This window comes from Garra rufa, chromosome 9 (genome assembly GCF_049309525.1).
Source record: "Garra rufa chromosome 9, GarRuf1.0, whole genome shotgun sequence".
In the NCBI taxonomy this organism is placed as follows: Eukaryota; Metazoa; Chordata; class Actinopteri; order Cypriniformes; family Cyprinidae; genus Garra; species Garra rufa.
This window is the reverse complement of record NC_133369.1, coordinates 29,271,291-29,293,913: the sequence shown is the minus strand read 5'-3', so window position 1 is coordinate 29,293,913 and position 22,623 is coordinate 29,271,291. Positions and strand designations below refer to the sequence as shown.

General features: G+C 36.2%; 1 protein-coding gene across 1 annotated transcript; it reads right to left on the bottom strand.

The window, feature by feature from the left end:
- Nucleotides 1-1,423: 1,423 nt before the first annotated feature.
- On the bottom strand, nt 1,424-21,302 carry ywhabl (tyrosine 3-monooxygenase/tryptophan 5-monooxygenase activation protein, beta polypeptide like). Its single transcript, XM_073846590.1, has 6 exons — nt 21,154-21,302; nt 17,241-17,546; nt 8,683-8,806; nt 5,264-5,427; nt 5,032-5,127; nt 1,424-2,517 (listed from the first exon to the last, which is right to left on the bottom strand). The coding sequence occupies exons 2-6, from the start codon at nt 17,532-17,534 to the stop codon at nt 2,458-2,460; spliced, it is 738 nt and encodes a 245-aa protein (XP_073702691.1). The 5' UTR covers nt 17,535-17,546; nt 21,154-21,302; the 3' UTR covers nt 1,424-2,457.
- Nucleotides 21,303-22,623: the final 1,321 nt, after the last annotated feature.

Here is a 22,623-nt window from a genome sequence, read left to right as displayed (position 1 = left end):
AAGTGGATATGCGCAAAGCTGCCTGATAAAGAAGTGGGTACTCCACTACACCACTGGTTGCAACTATCGATTTGTTGAAAAATAAAACAAACAATATTGACAATATTGTGTTTAAAATGCTCACTTAATGTTACCTTTTTGTTTAACTGTTATATAAAATCAACAATTGCAATTGTTTGGATATTCAGAGAAAATGGCGTTCTTGCTCGTATTTTAAACATGAAAAATAACTCACACAGGGCATGTTTCTGTATTGAAGAGAGTTTCTTAAATCGATCTTTATGTACAGTCTGTCAATATTCTTTGCTATTAAGTGCTACAAATATACTTGATATATAAAGACACAATGAACAGCAGTGCGATTTTCTAAAGCTAAGTTACATACTCTGGTATCCTATTATACGCGCGCTGCTGGTGTGAATACAGTCAGTTTTGAGCGCAAGAGATGAGGTAATTTGATGTTTGATAATAAAAGCGGCATTTTGCTTGTCAGACATATGCTCGGTTTTAATGTTACTTTAAATTGGGGTAGAATTAAATGAATGGCAAAGCTCAGCATTTTGTTCGCGTAGCCCTTTCCGTCACCTCACGTACCGCTGTTTGAGAACCACTGCTTTAACTTAATAAACAGTTGTTAATAAACAGTTGGTGGCTGGTGGTGCATAATAACTGGCGATGGACAGCTGCAGCTGTTCTCTGCGGCCAACAACAGCCTTGTGGCTAGGCTAGCACCCTGCATGTGGGACTTTACAGCGTTTATGTCCATCAACGATATACTAATTTTCTTTTTACAATACGTACAGTAGGCCTCGCGGTTGTTTTCAGCGACAGCCACTGTTTAAACTCGTCTTTCTCCAACCAGGATTCCCCAAATTACATTTCCCCATTTTGCCGTCTGTTTCGCTCTATGCTTTCGCTACATGTGGAGAGCGTCACATCACCTTCCCGCGTTTGTCGCAAATTACGTGACATCAGCCGGACGCGCCCTTCAGTTGTTAATATTCACAGGAAAATAATTATATTTATGCTTTTTTGGAGTCAAACACTTTGGACAACGCTTGAACAAAATGTAAGACCTCGTAAAAGGGCCTTAATTTTCTCATAATTTATTTATCAACTTTTAATACTTTTTAAGACCCCGCGGACACCCTGAATATAAATTTGCAAAAGTTATAAAACCCACAATTCTGACTTTCTCGCTAAAGAGAAATCTCACAACTCTGACTTTATGACTCACTAAGTTTATATCTCACAATTTTGAGAAAAAAAAGTCAAGTCCAAGATGTAAACTCGCACTTGCGAGAAAACAAAAAGTTATAATTGTGAGATAGTCACTTTTTTTTTAATTCAGTGATGTAAACAGGCTTCCATAGTCAGACATCACATTTTGATAAGAAAAAAAAACACCACATTAGTAAAATCATTGTGTTAAATTATTTTTTAATCCACTTACATGAAATTACATATTTTCCCTCCAAATAACATTTATGCTTGGGTGTTCTGTATGAAAATTCCAGAGACATGACACAAAGCTAGCCAGCCCAACAGTACTCCCTTTCCTCCCCATATTAACTACTTCATAGCCACATGCAAATTAGGCAAGTATCAAAAGAAAATTAATGGAAAAGGAAAAAAAACAAAACAAAAATAAAAACAAACCATTTACTGGAAAACTAAATCAACACTAGTATTTCCTACAGCTCTGCTTGTACAGTCATACGGTAACAGTATCAAGCTTATGTGCTCTTTGTTCTTAGGGTCCTCTATACCTCGTAATTAACAGGGAATAAGTAAATGCCATTTGCAGGGCACCAAATGCCTGGAATAAGAAATTTGAAAGTGACAATAAATGGAATGTAACAACTTTTTTGCCCGTTGTTTTGCAGGACGCATGAGCGAGCAGTTCACTGTATGCCATGTGACGCTGCCGTTGCTTCTTTCCTAGCTAAAGTCTAGCACTGCTATCCCCACCTCTACTCGAAGACAAGGGCTGTTATAATGCAGACGCTAAATTGCAGGTGTACATAATGACCATGACAAATGACTCCTCGACAGAGATTTACATACAGTATACGAATAACAAAAGGGTTTAACTTGCAACTTTGCATGAGCAGAGAACTTGCCTCACCCACATTTCTTCCACGCTAATGCGACAACCTAGAGCTCCCCACGGAGAAAACAAGGTTAACAGCAGATGAACCTCATCCCCCTCCCGGTCCCCCGCCACGGCCGCATCCCGATGCCCACCCCGCCCCCCATTTTACCCCTCCCACCCACCTCCCGTTACACAAATTCTTAGAAAAAAACCCCACAATGACAGGGAAGGAAGAAAGCAAGGAAGGCGCGAGAGTAAAAGAACTAAAAGAGACAGAAGTTGACGATGAGGTGGTCTCAGTGTTGATGGTGAGCTGGAACGATGGCAGGTGAATAACAGGGGAAGGACGGACAGAGCCAGATTCAGTTTTCCCGGCCCTCCTCGGTGTCCTCGCCCTCACCCTGGTTATCTGAAGTCCACAGCTGCAAAGTGGAGGAGAGGACACTAGTTAGTCATTACTTAGAACAGCTTAACATCTGCTCCTAGTTAGCCATTAAAGGGATAGTTCACCCCAAAATGAAAATGTGATGTTTATCTGCTTACCCCCAAGGCATCCAAGATGTAGGTGACTTTGTTTTCTCAGAAAAACACAAACGAAGATTTTTAACGAAAACCGGTGCAGTCTGCCAGCCATAAAATGGATGTGAATGGGCACCAGACCTTTAAAAGTAAACAAAAACATGCACAGACAAATCCAAATTAAACCCTGCGACTCGTGACGATACACTGATGTCCTAAGACACGAAACGATCGTTTTTTGTGAGAAACTGAACAGTATTTATATCATTTTTTACCTTTGATACACAGCCACGTCCATCTGTCCTGAGCACGAGTTTAGCATCCGGCTCGTGACATGTGAACGCGCTCTGCCGTAGTATATGCAAACGCCGGAAGGGGAAATCAGTGAAAAGTCCCGGATGAGTTTGCGCAAGCAAACGTAATCTTTTAGCTTTAAATCGTTTTGAACAATCAGGATAAGCACAAGTAATTACCATTTTGAATAGCCGCTATACCCACAATCTCTGTGCACTGTGTAAACGATGAGTGTCGTATACATGCGACAGATCGTTTCCGGCGTTTGCGTATACTACGCCAGAACGCGTACACGTCACGAGCCGGATGCTAAACTCGTGCTCAGGACAGATGGACGTGGCTGTGTATCAAAGGTAAAAAATGATATAAATACTGTTCAGTTTCTCACAAAAAATGATCGTTTCGTGTCTTAGGACATCAATGTATCGTCACGAGCCGCAGGGTGTAATTTGGATTTTTCTGTGCATGTTTTTGTTTACTTTTAAAGGTTTGGTGCCCATCCACTCATATTATTTGGCTGGCAGACTGCACCGGTTTTTGTTAAAAATCTTTGTTTGTGTTCTGCTGAGGAAACAAAGTCACCTACATCTTGGATGCCCTGGGGGTAAGCAGACACACATCAAATTTTAATTTTTGGGTGAACTATCCTTTTAACTTTTTGGGTGAACTAAGAAAGAACAATACTTCTACAACATTTATTAAGCTCGGTTAATGTTATATAAATTACATAACTCTCTACATATTTATTGACATGTATTAAAATATAAATCTAATAAAATAAATAAATAAATATATATATATATATATATATTTTTTTTTTTTTTTTTTTTTTTTTTCTTTTTTGGATGAAATCCGAGAGGTTTCTGATTCTAATTTTATGAAGCTACGAGAATAGTTTTTGCATGCAAAACAAAAAACAAAAATAACAATTAAATAACAATTTCCACTCTTCCGTGTCAGTCTTCGTGGTACTTTCGAGACTGACATGGAAGAAAAAAAAAAAGGTTGAATAAATTTGTTTTCTATGTGCACAAAAAGTATTCTCGTAGTTTCATAAAATTATGGTTAAACCATTGATGTCACATGGACTATTTTAACATTACCTTTCTGGGCCTTGAACATGGCTTGAATGTGTATGCAGGGTCTGAAATTTGCTCTTGAATTTCATCAAAAATACCTTAACAGTGTTCTGAAGATGAACAAAGGTCTTTCAGATTTGGAACAACATGAGGGTGAGTAATCGATGACAGAATTTAAATTTTTGGGTGAAATATCCCTTTAAAGCAGCAGATGACATAACTCCAGCACATGCTAACAATAAACAATGTTATCATCCACAGATGTGGATGCTAATAGTTATCATTTTTAGTGTGAATGGGCCTTAATTATCAGTGACCTATAGTCCACAAAAATGCATTTAAAAACTAGACTATATTAATGTGTTACATGGTCTTAGGGTGTGTTCACACTTGTAATTCGGTTCATTTGGTCTGGATCAAAAAGGAAAATTATACATTTGGTCCTGGTCCGCTTAGCATTCACACTGGCATTTTTGACAGCGCGACAGCGCGAACCTAAAGACATAGTGATACATTCAGAATTGGTCAGGTTGAATGACGTATATTTTGATGACGGAACTCACCAAACACTCCAAACAAAAGGAAAAGATGCATTGTGGGTGTATGATATCAACATACAGCTTTAAGCCCAACACACTTAATGCAATCTGCTAGACTAAGCGTGGTTTATGTTGCGTGTATATGATTTTATTTTCACCACAAAGACCTCATAAAAGGCTCTTTTACCTCCTTGTTGTTCTACGTTTGCCCTCTCCTCATTTTGTTTTGGATACACACCAAGTATTTGGTTCATGTTGCATTCTTATTTCATTTGAACCGCACCAGAGTTCGTTTGGAAGCGGACCGAGACCCATCTTTTTGAGACTCCATCACCCGTCTCGCTCTGCTTGTTTGGTGTGCACCAAGGTTCAGATAGCAGCGTTCACACTTACTCAAGTGAACCGCACTAACAGAGCAATCGCACCAGAGTTCATTTTAATTGAACCAAACATGTAAAGTGTGAACACACCTTTAAATTGAACCTTCTACTAAAGAGAAACTCACTGTCAAGTTGTCCCGCAGCAGCTGCATGATCAATGTGCTGTCTTTGTATGATTCTTCATTCAGTGAATCAAGCTCTGCAATGGCCTCATCAAAAGCCTAGGAGAAAAAGATCAAGCAAGAACAAGATGAGTGATATGATATGGACATATAACTGAATTGACAGTAGTATAATTGTGGGTAGGACTCGTATATTTTGTTCAGTAGCCTGCGTGTGGGTGTGTGTTAACCTTACCGTTTTGGCAAGCTTACAGGCCTGGTCGGGCGCGTTGAGAATCTCGTAATAAAATACGGAGAAATTGAGCGCGAGGCCCAGACGAATGGGGTGTGTGGGCTGCATCTCTGCCTTACTGATTTCAAAGGCATCCTTGTAGGCCTCCTGTGAATTGCCAATGATAGCTGGAGATACAAAGAGAACGAAGTGTGAATGTAGTCGCATATTTTCAAGATGTGATGATGAAACACCTGAGGAATAAACTAAAACTGAAATATGAAGTGAAATTTCAACGTGAACTTCAAACTGAATTGTTGTAATAAAAGTATATCAAATATATAAAAACTTATTTTTTATTAGTAATATGCATTGCTAAGAACGTCATTTAAACAAATTTAAAGGCGATTTTCTCAATATTTAGATTTTTTTGCACCCTCAGATTCAAGATTTTCAAATAGTTGCATCTCGGCCAAATATCGTCCTATCCTAACATCAAAGGAAAGCTTATTTATTCAGCTTTCATACATTTAAAAAATTAACCCTTATGACTGGTTTTGTGCTCCATGGTCACAAATGAGACATAAGCAACAATAAGAGTATTTTCAGCTGACACGAACAAACATTTTTCACTAGGGGGCATTAAAGCACAAACTTTGCAGTTTGAACAGTTAGAAAGTACATTATAAAGCTTTCCACAAGGCACTTTTAGTTTCATATTTAAGAGAAAAGAAAAATATTCTGTCAGAATTGAGCTGTTCTGATCAACCAATTAAAGTAGGAATTTAAAATTATTAAATTATATTTGCAATTTGTCACTTTTAATAGCACTTCCATCCTGACAACGGCAATCAAGCACTGTAAAACATTTTTTTTAAGTCATAAGTATCACATTTTTAGGTAATTTCTTTGTTTTCACTCTGTTGCCTATGACTTGACAGACATAAAGAGCCACAACAGATTCTTTAAAAGGCCATTCCTGTTTTGATTTTACTCTACTGCTAGTAGACACAAAGCTCTTAATAACCCTCAAGAATTTCAGAATGTGTTCCTAACAACTTAGCACCATGTATAAGATTTCACACTGTCAGAATGATGTAGTGCTTTCAGTTAATTTCAATCAACACTATTGTACCAAGAGTACAGTTAGTACTAAGGATCTGTGGCGTCAGTGAGAGGCAACCGAATCAATATAAAAAGGGAATTATATTCCATTTCCTTCTTAACAAGACGGAACAGGAATCCGACAAGCTGTGAAGCAGTGCTGAAGCTCCACCCACACACAAGCTCTCATTCATTCAGTAAGGTGGGTGGACTCACATGTCTGCACCTGTTCCAATGAAGGAAGGAAATCAGACCGCTAACCGTTTCCCCCGTAGACCTAAAGACCCTCCTTTTATTATTTTTTCTCTCTCTTTCCCATAACTGAATCCTGACGCCACGCCCTGAGAGCTTGTCAACCTCCTGGCACAGGAAGGCTGCCGCAAGATTCTTCCTGTTATGCACGCTGCGGCCCCCGTTCCTTTCTGACTCTACCAAGACAGACAATGGAGAGCGAACCATTTCAAGGTTTATATAGTATCTGCTTAAAATAGAATCAGCCTGTGAACAAAGCTAGCTAATATGACGTCTGGTAATTACCTACACTACCACTGAAATGTCTGAAGTCGGCAGGGCTTTTTTTTTTTTTTTGAAAGTCTTATGCTCAGCAAGGCTGATACAAATACAAACTAACTTAACAAAAAATGATTTAATACAATTTTGTGCTGTCAAAATTAGCATGTTAAATGCATGCAATACATTTTTCCAGTTTAACAGCTTTAAAAGTACAGCTTAAAATTGAGCGTTTACTATTGTCTTTTTGCATTATTTACACACTCTTTTCCTATTTAATACTTTAAGGCTGCTTTAACACGATCTGTATTGTTACAAGCGCTATATAAATAAAAGTGACTTGACTTATTAAAGCACAGAGCGGCAGCTCTTAAAAGTAATAGCAGCCAAACAAACCGAATAACCTAGATGCTGTGATATCTGTTAATCAAAGAAGAAAAGAACATTTTTGTAGATTTAGGGATTCATCTACATATTATTTGCATTACATTATGTTTGATAACTTTATTCAATTTCTGTATATTTCCTACTTTCTGAAGGGCACAGGTAAACAATGGGTTTATGTGAAGATTGTTTTAAGCTGACTTAAATTAAAAGTTACAATTAATTTTATATAAAAAAGGTAAAGTCTAATAAATGTTATGTAAATTGATAGCTCTCAATGATACTGTAATGTTGAATGGCTATTTAATAGATGAATATTAGGAACAAAAATAACCGTTTCCTAGAGAAACTCACCTTTAGTCATAAAAAAATATTTAACAAATCTAAAAAAAATACTGTCTTTGTTTCTTAATTTATGTAAAGACTGAATGGGAAATCACTGCAATATAAAAGTATATTTAAAAACTTTAATGTTAGGTGGGATTAATCACAATTAATTTTAGAAAAATATGTGATTCATTAGCTATTTTTTTTAATCAGTTGATAGCACTAATATAATTTAAACATTTATTTTTGGGATAGCAAAGCTGAATTTTCAGCATGATTACTTTAGTCTTCAGTCTCACATCCATCAGAAATAATTTTGTTGATTTTTCAGCTCAAGAACTATTATTATTATTATTTATCATCTCATAAAAACATTGAAAACAACTGCGCTGCTTGTTTTTGTGGAAACTGAATTTTTTTTTAGGATTCTTGAAAAATATAAAGTTTAAAAGAACAGCATTTCCTTGTTGAACAAAGTACAAGATTCTTGTCACTTTTGATCAAATTAATGCATCTCTGCTGAATGAAACCATTCATTACTTAAAAAAAAAAAAAAACATGGCACATTTACTATTGAATTTTTCACTGAGGGAGCCAAAAGTTTATGAATGGGCCACAACTGCTCACAACCCCCTCCCAAAACGGATCCTCTTTAGAGTTTTCCACCCCCAACTTCCTCTCAAGCTTGGCTTCGTGTCAACATTTTGCGGAAACGTTACATTTTTAGCAGAAGTTAATACGTTCATGGGCAGGTGGTGGAGACTAGTCACTACCGCAGCTTTGAGAGCCATGCAGCATTGTTCAAATACCTACATGATTAACTAGCTAATGCAATCTCCCATTGTTAACTGGATTTAATTATGTAATGATGGTGGTACTAGACCACCATCTCAATCTTTCTACTACATTTAAAATGACTAAATTTACCTCAGAACTTATTGAACACAAAAGAATATATTTAGTTTAGACTGAAAGTCAATGAAGTCCAAAACAAACAATATTGGACAAAAAAAAAAAAGAGAGGAAACAGGTTTGGAACAACCTGAGGGTGAGTGAATTTTCATTTTTGGATGAACTTTTGGATGAACATTAAGGATAGACTTAACAGAATTGCTTACAGCTTTTCTCCTCTCCCACAGCCACCTCCGCTAAGTAGCGATAGTAATCGCCTTTCATTTTCAGATAGAAGACTTTACTTTCAGCCGGGGTCGCCTTGGGGATGAGGTACTTGTCCAGAAGAACCTGCGAGACACAGACAAAAGAAAAACCATATCAGCGGTTTGTCAAACGGTTTCACGTCCTGGTTTCAGCATGGTAGTAGGAAAGGGGGAAGCAGTCCAGAGGAGAACAAGAGTCAACAGTAGTAAAGAGATGAACAGATAAGATAGAGTTCTGTAAAACTCGTTCAACGACATGCTGTTACAAAAAGAGGCCCAGGTGAAACCATAAAACCTCTCGTAGCAAAATGTGTCCAGTACTGGAACGCCATTTAAAGCAAACCAGAAAAAGACGACCCTTCACTTAGTCCCAACAAAGCGGTTTCTAGAATTTCAGCATTCTAGGCGTTTTAGACAACAACCTTGAATCGCCTTTAGGGGTGACAGGGGCTTGTGGCAGGATTGCAGTTTCACAGATGCTTCTGAGACTTTTTGTTGCAGGGAGGGAGGAAGGGGAGAATGGGAAAATTGACTATGCCGTGTGAGTTAGCGCTGGTGGAACTAGGTCACTGAGCTTGCTGGGCTTGTTCACAGCTCGACTGGCCTGATTGTTGCCACCCTGAACAGAACCACAGGGTCGTTGTTGCAATACAAGCATCCCTAAACTCTCCAATGACACCCTGACAAAGCACCTTAAAGATCTTATTGGACCACATTGATTTAGTCAAGGTTATTCTAATAAATATGGAGTGTATGTTTAAGGATCTCATTGGTCTGTGACCTTGATTACATCGAAGGTCAAAATGGTGGAAAATATCAATTTTTAGGTGGAAAATATCTGCTTAAGTGCAATCGCTTAGGCATTCCTATTTAAATTAGTCATTTAACCTTGTTAAGTCACATGTCACTGACGAACCAATGACCTACTTGTGCTTCCAATGGTGAGAGCAATGCATAGCATTAAATCAGCATTCCATAATGTAGCTCTAAGCTGACAGATAAACAGTTATGGGTTTGCATAACCATCTGCTTCCCCATCGTCCTGATCAAGTTGAGACATGTGGATGGGAGATCACAGCAGCTTGTGTCAAGTGAGTGGTTTTATCTTTTTATTTGATGTGTAGATAGAGAAAATAAAGTGTGACTCGTCACCTGCCACTCATCTCCTCTTTCACAGCAAATGAGACAATGATGCAGAAAACAAGGACGGAATCACGGAATCTAGTCACAAAAATGGAATTTACTGTATAATGCAGAATTGTCAGGGAATTTGCCAAATTTTGGACAAATAAATCCAAAGGAGGTCAGTACACTTAAATCTAAACGCAATATGGACTATTGTCTATTTATATTAAGCTGCAAAAATACTACATAAATATAAATCCTGCATGTTCAGCATGTCTGTGAACAAATGACTGCCCAAGACGTGTGGTTTTGTTTACTACACACATATTGAAGCGCGCATGACTCTCGCAGTGTTTTCAGCCTCTGCTGAACACAAACACAATCTATGATTGTCACGTCAATGGTATTTTACTGTTTATTGTGAAAAGAAAAAAAAAATTGTCACATCATATACAAACAGAAACTTAAAGGAGCAAAAAGGCTTGACAGCAGCCCATCAAAATAAAAGTTAGGTTTAACTTGAAGAAACTGTGACACTATTAGAGGTCAACCAATGTATCGGTTTTGCTGATTAATCGGCACCGATAGTTGATTGGCGGAACTATCGGTTATCTGTAAAAATCCTTGTCGATAGTTTTTCCGGGTTGTGTTCTTTTCTGAAGCGGCTCACCCTCCGCTCCGCTGTCATAGAGTATGAGAGGTTAAGTCCGACACCAGTGTTAATGTCACGATTGTTACCATATATTTGCATTGGTTTATATCAAGCTGGTCATATTGTTAGCTAGCAAAGTTGCAGATTTAAAGATGTGATGTGAGAAAGTAAACTGTTCATTCATCTGACAGAAATCCTGCTGTGCCACAGCGCGCCATTCATAGTTTTACATTACATCAAATCTGTCCCAAATCATTGTTAATGTTCATAAAGACTTGACCCTGGGCTGGAAGACTGAGTATTGTGCATATAAGCGAAATGTTTGTATTTCTGTAGCTCTAATAAAGTCTGTATGCTTCATATAGAGCTATAATTTATGTTTTAGCCTTTAATTTGATTTAAATCAGACAGGCTTTTTGATTAATAAAATGTGATTTACCCATTAAAACAGAAAAACAGAATCTGGAAAAAAAAGAAATTAAATAAAAGTTGGGGAATTTGAGGAAAAAAAAACATATTTTATTGTGCCTTAAAAGATCATTTTTGTTAAACTTTTAATAAATTGCTGTTTAACTGTGCACGTTTCATGATTTCAATTAATTACACATGCTTTTTTTAAAATATAATGTTATTTAACTATTAAAACAGAATCCAGTAAAATTAAAACTGAATTAAAAAAAAAAAACATTTAACGGAATTTGAGAAAAAAAATGTCATTCTTCCTTAAAAAAAAAAGTAATTTTTGTTTTAATAAATAAATGAACTTTTAATAAATAAAAATAAACGAATAAACTTTTAATAAATTGCTGTTAAATTGTGTACGTTTTATGATTGTAATTAATTAGACATGCTTTTTGATTAACAAAAATGTAATTTGACCATTGAAACAGATTCTGAAAAAAAAATTAAACAGAAAAATTGGGGGTTAAAAATGAAGCTTTAATAACTATTGCCTTAATAATAATAAAAAACTATGGCAAAGGTGACTGCACAATATCTGTGTCAGACACAGGCAAACAACTTCTTAATGTACTACATTACATTACAGTTTCTGAAAGGAGATGGAAAAAGGAGCAATAAACAGTCATAATGTAAAGATTTTGGCCCTCATAACATTTTCCCATTCAATGGTAATTTCCCTGAAATGGTTAAGATGTTTTCTGGAACCTAACCAGGCGCAACAAATAAATGACAATTGACACTACATTTTGTCTGTCACTTAATTTCTGTTGAACTAAAACCCCTTCCTCATGTATATTAAACATGGAATAGAAAGAACAGAATGTTTAAATCCTAAAACATTGAATATTATATCAAAATTACGTTTTTAGGGGTATGTTTTTATGTACTTTTGTCACTGGCTGTAATTTTGTTGCGTTGCACAGTATTTTTGCTTTTTGCATAGAGAGAAAACAAAACAAAAAAAAGCTCGGCGCTGATATCTTGTCTCATCATGTCTGGGTGGGAGGACGCAGTGTAAGGGCTTTAAAGTACTAAAAGAATATTAAGTTACATAATATGCAGGAATTCACATGACATCATAGTCTCGTTTTATTCTCCTAAATGCAAAAGTGGTAAAAGTAAAAAGGCCTTTTGGCAGTAACGTGGAGAGCTACAGGTCAGTGGCCCAAAAAACAAGAAGAGCTCAGCTGCTGTCATTATGGGATTAGAGGTGACTCAACCTGTGCGGTAACAGAGCCCTGTGGCCTTCAGCCACTTTCATACTATGTGCACACAAAGTCAATTTATCCCCTCCCTTCAAACTAGGGCTGTGCAATATATTCATATTACGATTTTTTGAACGAATATTGCGATGTTATTTGCGATTTAAATGTATTCAGTGCACAAGAAGTGCATAACAAAACATTTCACAATGAAATAACATAGTATTAAGTTTAATAAACAAAACTGTTGTAAAACTGTCTTTAAAACGGACAACATAAAATAAATTAGCCATGTTACTTTTTTTTCCCGGTACTTTAGCCTACTTTGTGTAATAATGAAAACATTCATTTCAGTGGAAAAATAAGTCAGACTCTTTATTTTAACATTTTGAGGGCTCTACAATCTTTTTTTTTTTTTTTTTTTTAGAAATTCTTGTGTTTTAATTTTTCTGATAATCAAAAAGCAAAAACATTTATTTATTTTTAATCAAATGAAAAATAAACCCTTTTAATTTTTGGCAAACAAACAGAAGTTTACTGTTAAAATCAATACATGGAAGAAAAATTATATTCAGTTTAAAACGTTTAAATTAATTATTTTTACAATTAAGTGGTTAATCTTGTTGTACTATTTTTTTTTTAATCATATATATTGTTTTATGTATGTTTTGCACATTATACTGTACAAAAGTAATACAAGACTAATACTGTTCTGTTTCATGTTAAACCGTACTTTTATTTTGACAGGTTGCCGTGAAGTTTCTGTGTGTACAGTATGATACGATGCTAGTTTTCTCAAATGAAACGGTAAAAGTGACACTCACAGCAGCTTTGGAGATTGAGTTTATCTGTTCATGCGAGATGCTGTTCATTCACGAGTGCTTCAGTATGCGTGTAGTAAAAAAAAAAAAAAAAAACCGCGTCTCAGCCATTCATACATAACAGAGGCAAACGGAACATGCAGGATTCATATTAAAACGGTCTTTTTGCATTTCAGTTTTCACAGACACTAGTCCATATCGCGATTTGAATTAAGAGACAAACCAACTTTTGATTTATTCATCCAAAAATCAACGAATTCCGTGGCATTCCGCGCTATAGTAAATTGGGTTTTTATGAATGGAGTCCGCGATCCTGTCTGTGTTTTCGCGGAGGAGACATTGTAAACGCGCGACCATGTAGAGACAGCAATGACATGCCTTTGTGTAAATAAGATAAATAACATAAGGCAATTTAGTTTGTTTAATAAAAGAGCAATGTATAGACCTGTTCTATAGGAAAGATAACCTTAAATGACTTCTATTGTGATCTGGCGCTATATCGAAAATAAAATGAACTTGACGTTCAAGAGGGGCGGGGGTTGCCGTTGGGGGGGATAGATAAAATAGCAGCCTTATACGGTTTAGAAATCGCATGTGCTTAAATCGCGATTTTTTTGCGATTGCGATTAATTGCACAGCCCTACTTCAAACACATCAGGCAGCCTGGCCAAAACACTTATTCTGCTTTGGTTTGAGCTCATCATGGTCACTAGAACCTGGTGAAGAAGAACAAAAAGAAAACAAATATCGTGCTAACAAAAAGTCGTGCTCATCTACAAGCAGCTGTAGCCAAGTATTGTACTGTGCCCATGTTTGGTTCGCAGCCACATTGTGGAGTTCAGCCATCCTCGTGCTCTCTGGAGGCCTCTTCACTTCCCACACCTCATTACATAGCCTCTTCTCTCCCACCCAAGCAGCTGCTAAAAGCTAATTAGCAGCCTCTCTCACTTACTCAGACATTGGCCGAAGCCTCAGAGTGAGTATATTTCTCAGGGGACTTCACTTATGGCTTACTGGGTAGAAGGAGACTTGAAACTCATGTCTTTTGTAATGTTTAAGGACTTGGTGATACGTTACTAGCACAAATCAGAGTTTCTACTGGCTGAACTCAATCTATTGGCACAACTTAAAAAAAAAAAACAAGTTAATTTAAGTTATTTTTATATATTTATATTTATTAATAAATAGTTTTATCTTTTTTATTCTTTTATTTCATACTAAGCTGTTTTTGGACAATATTTTTTAAGGGGTGAATTCAACCTTTAAAAAACAAATGAGTTATTTTTATTTTATTAACCTATTTTTTGGCATTTTTTGTTTTATCTTTTTTATTTTATACAAAGTTGTTTTTGGACAATATTTTTAAGAGGTGAATTTAATCATTTAAAAAACAGATGAGTTACTTTTATTTTACTAACCTATTTTTTGGCATATATTTTATCTTTATCTTTCTTATTTTATACTGTTATTTTAATAACCTATTTTTGGCAGATTTTGGTTTTATCTTTTTTTTTTAATACTAAGCTGTTTTTGGACAATATTTTTTTAAGAGGTGAATTTAATCATTAAAAAACACAGATGAGTTACTTTTATTTTACTAACCTATTTTTTTTGGCTTTTTTTTTTTATACAAAGCTGTTTTTGGACAATATTTTTAAGAGGTGAATTTAATAATTAAAAAAAAAACACAGATGAGTTACTTTTATTTTACTAACCTTTTTTTGGCATATATCTTTTATCTTTCCTGGTTTTATTTTATACTAAGCTGTTTTTGGACAATATTTTTTAAGAGGTGAATTTAATCATTAAAAAAACAGATAAATTACTTTTATTTTAAAAAACAATTTTTGATTTTATGTTATTTTATACTAAGCTGTTTTCTAACAATATTTTTTAGAGGTGAATTTAACCATAAAAAAAGTTTTTTTTTTTTTTTACTAACATATTATTTTTTGGCATATATTGTTTTATCTTTTTTTATTTGATTTTATACATAGCTATTTTTGACAATAGTTTTTAGAGATCAATTTAACCATTAAAAAACAGATTGAGTTACTTTTATTTTACCAACCTATTTTTTTTGCATATATCGTTTTATCTTTTTTTATTCTATTTTATATTAAGCAGTTTTTTGACAATAGTTTTTTTAAAGAGGTGAATTCAACCATAAAATCAGATGAGTTACTTTTACTTCACTAACCTATTTTTTGGCATATTTCGTTTTATCTTGTTAGTTTTTATTTTTTTCTACTAAGCTGTTTTTTGACAATAGTTTTTTAGAGGTACAATCTCTCTCTCTCTATACAGTAGTCAAAATTCGAAGTGGATCAAAAAAAGTTGATCAAAGTTGTCCTAAGAAAAGAACGGGTATTCTTTTTAGTTTTAGGACAAATCTGAAGAAAGTTTGATCCACTTCGAATGCTGACTACTGTGTGTATATATATATACTAATTTTGGAATATATGTAAAAACACAAAACTCATGTTTCCCTATTGTGAAAAATGTATCAAATTTTTACATTAAAAAAAAACTAAGAACATCAACAAAAAAAAATATTACATTTACTAATTCCACTAACATTATTTCAAATGTGTGGGCTACCTGACAATGTTAACTAATTGACAAATAAATATTTAAGCAATGTTTTAGCAAATTCCCGAAGTCTGTTTCCATTTTGGGTTGGAAAGGACAGCTTTTGACAATTACTTTTTTTTTTTTTTTACTTTGAGAATACTGTTACACTCAAAAATTCACTGCAGTACAGAAGTGGATTGCCAACAATGATTCACAATGACTTCACATTTTTTAGACACATTACACCCTAAACTAACCAAAAAAAGCCTTATTTGTGAACTCACTTTCTTTGTATGAGCTACAATTCAAAATATACTGGTTTACAGGCATTAGACCAGCTAGAGCCCGTATCAAGTAAAATCCTATCTTTTTTAATCTCTAATTCTTCCCAAAAGATGCAAGGATACATTTCAGGTGACAGCATAGTGTTTTCAAGCACAAGTAAACTTTAAATAAAAGTGTACAGAAACCTCATTACATAAAGCCTATATAATACGAATCCTGTGCTCTACAGAATCTACATAAAACTCATTTCTGCAGGCTGAAGGCCGAAACAGAAGTTAAACAGACCCTGACCCCTTAAATCTGTCGTCAGGGCTACAATAACTGTCCTGAGGTAAGGACACCTGTGCATGCGTTGGAACAAATGAGATCAGGCCTGGACTAATAGGCTTGGCTGAAAGAGGGCCTTGCTCATGATGAGTAATTAACGCAAGCAGGATTATCAACCTACGTTACCCACCAACACTTGGAATAAAGAACCAGGGACGAGAGCAAATGTGCGTATATCGTGCGTATCCCTGGGTCAGAATATAAAACGACTGGGATTAGCTCAGTTGCAGTGTTGTTTTTGACAACCATCTTAGATTTAGTCTTAGTCTTAGTCTTTTGGACTAAAATGCTTCTTAGTTTTAGTCAAATTTTAGTCACTTCTATATGTGATAGTTTTAGTCCAATTTTAGTCGACGAAAAGTCAAAAAGGTTTTAGTCTAGTTTTAGTCGACGAAAAGTCAAAAAGGTTTTAGTCTAGTTTTAGTCGACGAAAAGTCAAAAAGGTTTTAGTCTAGTTTTAGTCGACGAAAAGTCAAAAAGGTTTTAGTCTAGTTTTAGTCGACGAAAAGTCAAAAAGGTTTTAGTCTAGTTTTAGTCAAAAAAAGGGAAAAAAGTAGTCTTTTAACAAATTAATGTAGGTCAGTAAGTATTTTACTGTTGGGTAGTGTCACTTATAAATTCTGAAAATAGCAGATCTATAGTTCAACACAATGTGAGCTTCCGGATCGACTATTTTCACCAATAATTACAATAATGAAGGAATGTTTTAGAACATAAAAGACAAACAAGGATGGAATGCTAAAACGGCTTGCCATACTAGTATAGCAAAGAGTATTTAATGCTAAAACGGCTTGCCATAGCGTCAGATACTTTTTAAGTTTTAATTGGCATGCACAATAAGCGGAAATGTCATGCATTTTAAACGTCTGACGGACCACCCACTAACATTTTCGTCTATTCTCGTCTCGTCAACGAAAACTCACACACGTCTCGTCATGTTTTAGTCTTCAACGAGCCATTTTTATCTCGTCATCGTCTCGTTATCGTCATGAAAAAAAGTGGCGTCAACGAAATGATTTCGTCATCGTCATCGTTGACGAAAACAACACTGCTCAGTTGTAAGATCCTTACCAGTACGTCATTGCAGATCTCCTTCAACTCCTTCTCGATCTTTTCCCGATATTCCTTGACCATTTGCTGCTTCTTATCGCTGCCCTCCGTCTTCTGCTCGATGCTGGAGACCACTCTCCAGGACGAGCGGCGGGCACCCACCACATTCTTATAAGCCACAGAGAGCAGGTTGCGTTCCTCGTTAGACAGTTCAACATCACCCTCAGTGACAGCCTTCATAGCGGCTGCCATGTCATCATAGCGCTCTGCCTGCTCGGCCAGCTTGGCTTTTTGCACTAGCTCGCTCTTGTCCATGGCTGCTCAGTGCTGAGGAAAAAGAGAGTCACAGAGTTCAGTCACACATTAGTGCGGTCAAAATTAATATTTAGTATTTTCAGTTTAACAGCGTTAAAAATATTTAACGCAGCGGGGCTAGTGTTGGCCACCCCACTCACAACTGCTGCTTCTGTCGCTTTTTTCTTGACAAGAAGTGCGTTTATTTAGTCACAGAATGTCTTAAAGGAACACTCCACTTTTTTTGGAAATAGGCTCATTCTCCAACTCCCCCTGAGTTAATAAGTTGAGTTTTACCGTTTTGAAATCCATTCAGCCGTTCTCCTGTTCTGGCGATATCACTTTTAGCATAGCTTAGCATAGATCATTGAATCCTATTAGACCAATAGCATCACGTTCAAAAATGACCAACGAGTTTCCATATTTGTTGTATTTAAAACTTGACTCTTCTGTAGTTATATCGTGTACTAAGACCGGTGGAAATGCAAAGCTTCAATTTTCTAGGCTGATAAGATTAGGAACAGCAGGAGCAGTAATACCACGCAGCACATGTGCAAATATGCTAAACTAGCTGGGAACTCATTTCTGATAATACTCCGCCTGCTTCGGCCATATTACGAAAGCAAACTTCCTTGACTATTACGCCGGAATGGAAGTGTAGTTCCTAATCTTATCAGCATAGAAACTCGCAGCTTTGCATTTCCACCGGTCTTAGTACACAATATAACTACAGAAGAGTCAAGTTTTAAATACAACAAATATGGAAACTCGTTGGTCATTTTTGAATGTGATGCTATTGGTCTAATAGGATTCAATGATCTATGCTAAGCTATGCTAAAAGTGATATCGCCAGAACAGGAGAACGGCTGAATGGATTTCAAAACGGTAAAAATCTATTTATTAACTCGGGGGGAGTTGGAGAATGAGCCTATTTCCAAAAAAAAGTGGAGTGTTCCTTTAATGACCAAATGCCTTTACTTCAGCACCAGGTGATAGTCAAACGAGTGCGGGAAAGGTACAGAAGACATGGAGCTTCAGTAGAACAACAGTGAACTGCTGTCAGATGAGATGTTGTCAGGCCATATGTCAGTAAAAACTAATTTACCTGTCCTGTCAGCCGTTATACTGTGCTTGTAGCATGCACGCTACAGTTGCACACACAAATGCTGCAACGCGCTGTAGCCTGTATCATTTCATATTAAAGTGGAAATTATGAGCATGTGTGTCAGAACCATGTCACGTTCAGCAGCGGCAGCTCTTAGAGTAATAGCAGCCAAAAAACCTAATAAGCCAGCTGCTATTATGTCTATTAATCAAAGAACAAAACAAAAAAGAGGAAACCAATAACTGTTGTAGCTTTAGGAATTTATCTATATTTAATTTAGTATTTGATAGCTTTATTAAGTTTCTGTACATTTCCTACTTGCTGAAGGGCACAGGTTAATAATGGGTTTATGTGAAGATTGTTTAAAGTTCACTTAAATTAGAAGGTGATATTCTTTAAAGTGTAATAAATGTTAAAATTGATAGCTCTCAATTAGATGGTAATGTTAAATGGCTATAGTCCATGGTTAAATATTAGGGAAAAAAAGAAAAGTATCCTAAAGACATCAGCAATATCAGTGATACTCACCTTTAGTCATAAAAAAAATCAACATATTAAAAATATACTGTCTTTATGTTGTGTCTACACATTCATTTAAAGATTGAATGTGAAATAATTGCAATATAAAATTATATTTAAAAACTTGATGTTTGCCGGGATTAATTGTGAATAATTTCATTTTGTACATCATCTGAAGCTTTCCATTGATGTACGGTTTGTTAGGATAGGACAATATTTTGCTGAGATACAACTATTTGAAAAACTGGAATCTGAGGGTTCAAAAAAATCAAAATATTGAGATACCTGCCTTTAAAGTTGCTCAAATGAAGTTCTTAGTAATGCATATTACTAATTAAAAATTAAGTTTAGATATATTTACAGTAGGAAATTTGCCAAATATATTTATAGAGCATGGTCGTTACTTAATATCCTAATGATTTTTGGCATAAAAAAAATCAATAATTTTAATCCATACAATAAATTGTTGGTTATTGCTATTTAAGGGCACACAAACTCTACAACAAACTGTCAAATCGGTGCTATCTATGAGCACCATAACTTTCATCTAAATTGTGGAAAGCCTTCAGTGTAATATCAAAAAGTGAAAGCAAGAGAAACGGAAGGAACCAAAAAGCACTTTGCAAACATCAGAAGATCTGATCAAAAATTCTAGCTGCCAATCTCACACACAGCCAAAAAAAAAAAGTTATGCCATAAGTATTTGCCCTCCAGGGTCGCATTACAGTGCGAAGAAGTATGCGGATGTGCTCTTCTCGACAACCACGCCCAGTTCCCATAGCTACCCATTCACGCGTTTTACATATGTCTTAAAGAGATAGTTCACCTTTAAAATGAACATTGTCATCTTCAACTTACATGCCGTTCCAAACCCGCATGACTTTCTTTCTTCCGCGAAACACAAACAGAGATGTCTGGCACATTGACAGCCTCAGTCACCATTAATTTCCATTGTATGGAAAAAAACATGCTCAGTGTTCATCAATGGCGGCTGAAGCTGTCACTCCGTCAAATTCTGACGAACACGTTACACGAAAACAGTAAAGCGGTTAATGCCAAGTAAATAAACATCATTTTAGGTAACGTTACACTATCCGTTTTGAAGTTGCAAATGGCTCAAATATACATCGCTGTCGCACTGGGTGACTTGCTGACTACACAAAGCTTAACCAGCAACATCACACAACAGGCGTACGACTTGTTTATTACGGTTGTTTCATTGTCCAATGCATACAAACAACAGCGCTGCCCCGCACTACAACAAATGTGTCAAACTAAAACAACGGAGTTCTAATTTACCTCTGCTTTCAGGTTAAAACCAAGTTAGCTTGTTGGCTAAGCCATATGATGAAGGCAGGTCTGCCCTGCCCATTTCCATGGCCGACTGACCTCACAGCAAAGAAACCGCTGCTATCGGTAATATCAAGAAACCTCCAATGCGTTTTTAATGATTTACACAAGCTGTGTGTCGATAAGACTGATAAAGCGAAAGGATGGCGATGTGTATCCGGCAGCTTTGAAAGGTGGTCCGATAATATCAACCAAATTACATTTGAAGATAGATATAACGTTAGAGTGCCGTTTAACGTGTTACCATAACAGGACCAAATATAGTTGACTGAATTATTAGTGCCTGAATTTGGACGTGAGAAAGACTTCGGCTTGTTTTAGCACCGAAAAATACATGATTTTACACAAGGACACACACACAATGCTACAATTGATGACCAGATAAAGATATAAACCATAAAACGTTTAATTTCAGTCATCGTTTTGAACTATAAGATCGACCGCATCAGGTAACATACCAAGAGGAAGAAACAAAAAGGGGCGGCCTAGATCTGCCAAGCAAAGGCTTATTGTTCATTTTCAGCACGTTAGCATCACTAGCTATTCAGTCCTGTACCTAGTTATCGTCCATCGCCGTTTGAATTTAATTTCTCGTCTCAAATAACAAAACGGCAAAGCGTGGAGCAAGGAGCATGGGATTTATCCCGATCTAGCGGATTCTCTTACCTGAGTGTCTGGGAATAACGATGGTCCTGTCGGAGCTAAGCTAACCGCGGCTCACAGCTGATTCTCACGGGCGGTCGGGCTAATCCACGGGGTTTCCCTCCAATCAGACCAGCCCCAGGAGCCGAGACAAGGCTGGGCCATGTGACGTCAAAGGTAACCAAGGCGACGGCTGACTTCACGGTGATTGCACGAGAGCCAGTTCGTGATTCAGTGGTGCACCATTTTCCCTCCACTTTTCCTTCCATGTCCTCAGCCCGTCTGTTTCTAGAAATTATACCACCACGGTCCATCCGTTTAGGCTATATAGGTATGATCTGCCATTTAAGCTTCTTATTATTCTTTTTAGACTAAAATTTCTGAACACTATTCCTCCTAGACTAGAGCTTTTAAGCTTGAACCACCATATTCAGTCCAGCTCTTCAGACTGATCTCAAACCATACATCAGATCACTGATCTGATTTATGGTTTTCATTAAACTGAAGATTACAAATCATAAAAATCCCATAGACTTTGACAGAATGTTCATATGAGCCAATACTATTCAAACTCCCAGAATCCCTTGAGACTCAATTAAGCTTCCCTTCCCTTCTCATGTTAAAACATGCTAAGAGTGTGTTAACTCATGCTACAACATGCTAGCAATCTATTAAATCATGCTAAAACATGCTAGTAGCGTTTTAACTTAAGCTAAAACATGCCAGCTAGCAATAAGTTAAATCATGTTAAAACATGTTAGCAATGTGTAAACTCATGCTAAAACATGCTAACAATGTAATTAAATCATGTTAAAACATGCTCACAGTTTTAACTCATGCTAAAAAATGCTTGCATTAAGTAAATCATGCTAAAACATGCTAACAGTGTGCTAACTAATGCTAAAACATACTAGCAATAAGTTCAATGTTAAAACATGTTAGCAATGTGTTAAATCATGTTAACAATATCATAGCCATGCTAGTAACATGGTAGCAACATGCAATAAATATGCTAGCAACATGTTAATCCTGCTAACAATATGCTAACTACATAGCAATCATCTTAACATGACAATCATGCTAGAAACATGCTAGCAACATGTTGACTAAATGCAAATCATCCTATATTAATAATATTATAGCAACATACTAATCATGCTATGTTAATCATGCTAGAAACATGCTAACAACATTCTATTCATGCTAGAAAAATGCTAGCAACATGTTAATAATGGTAGTGTCACGCTGGAGACGAGGAATGGACAAACAATGATGTGATATAAATGAAAAGTCTTTAATAATCCACAGAGATGAACAGTGAGCACAGGGTAGCAACAATAACATCCGACAAACAGAAGAGCACATACTCCAACTTATAAAGACATACTCATTAACAAAGACAGGTACAGGTGCAGGGAATAACGCTGATGAGGGGAGGAACCAAAACACACAGTACAGCGGGGGGAGACACTGGGAGAAACCAACTAGGATAGT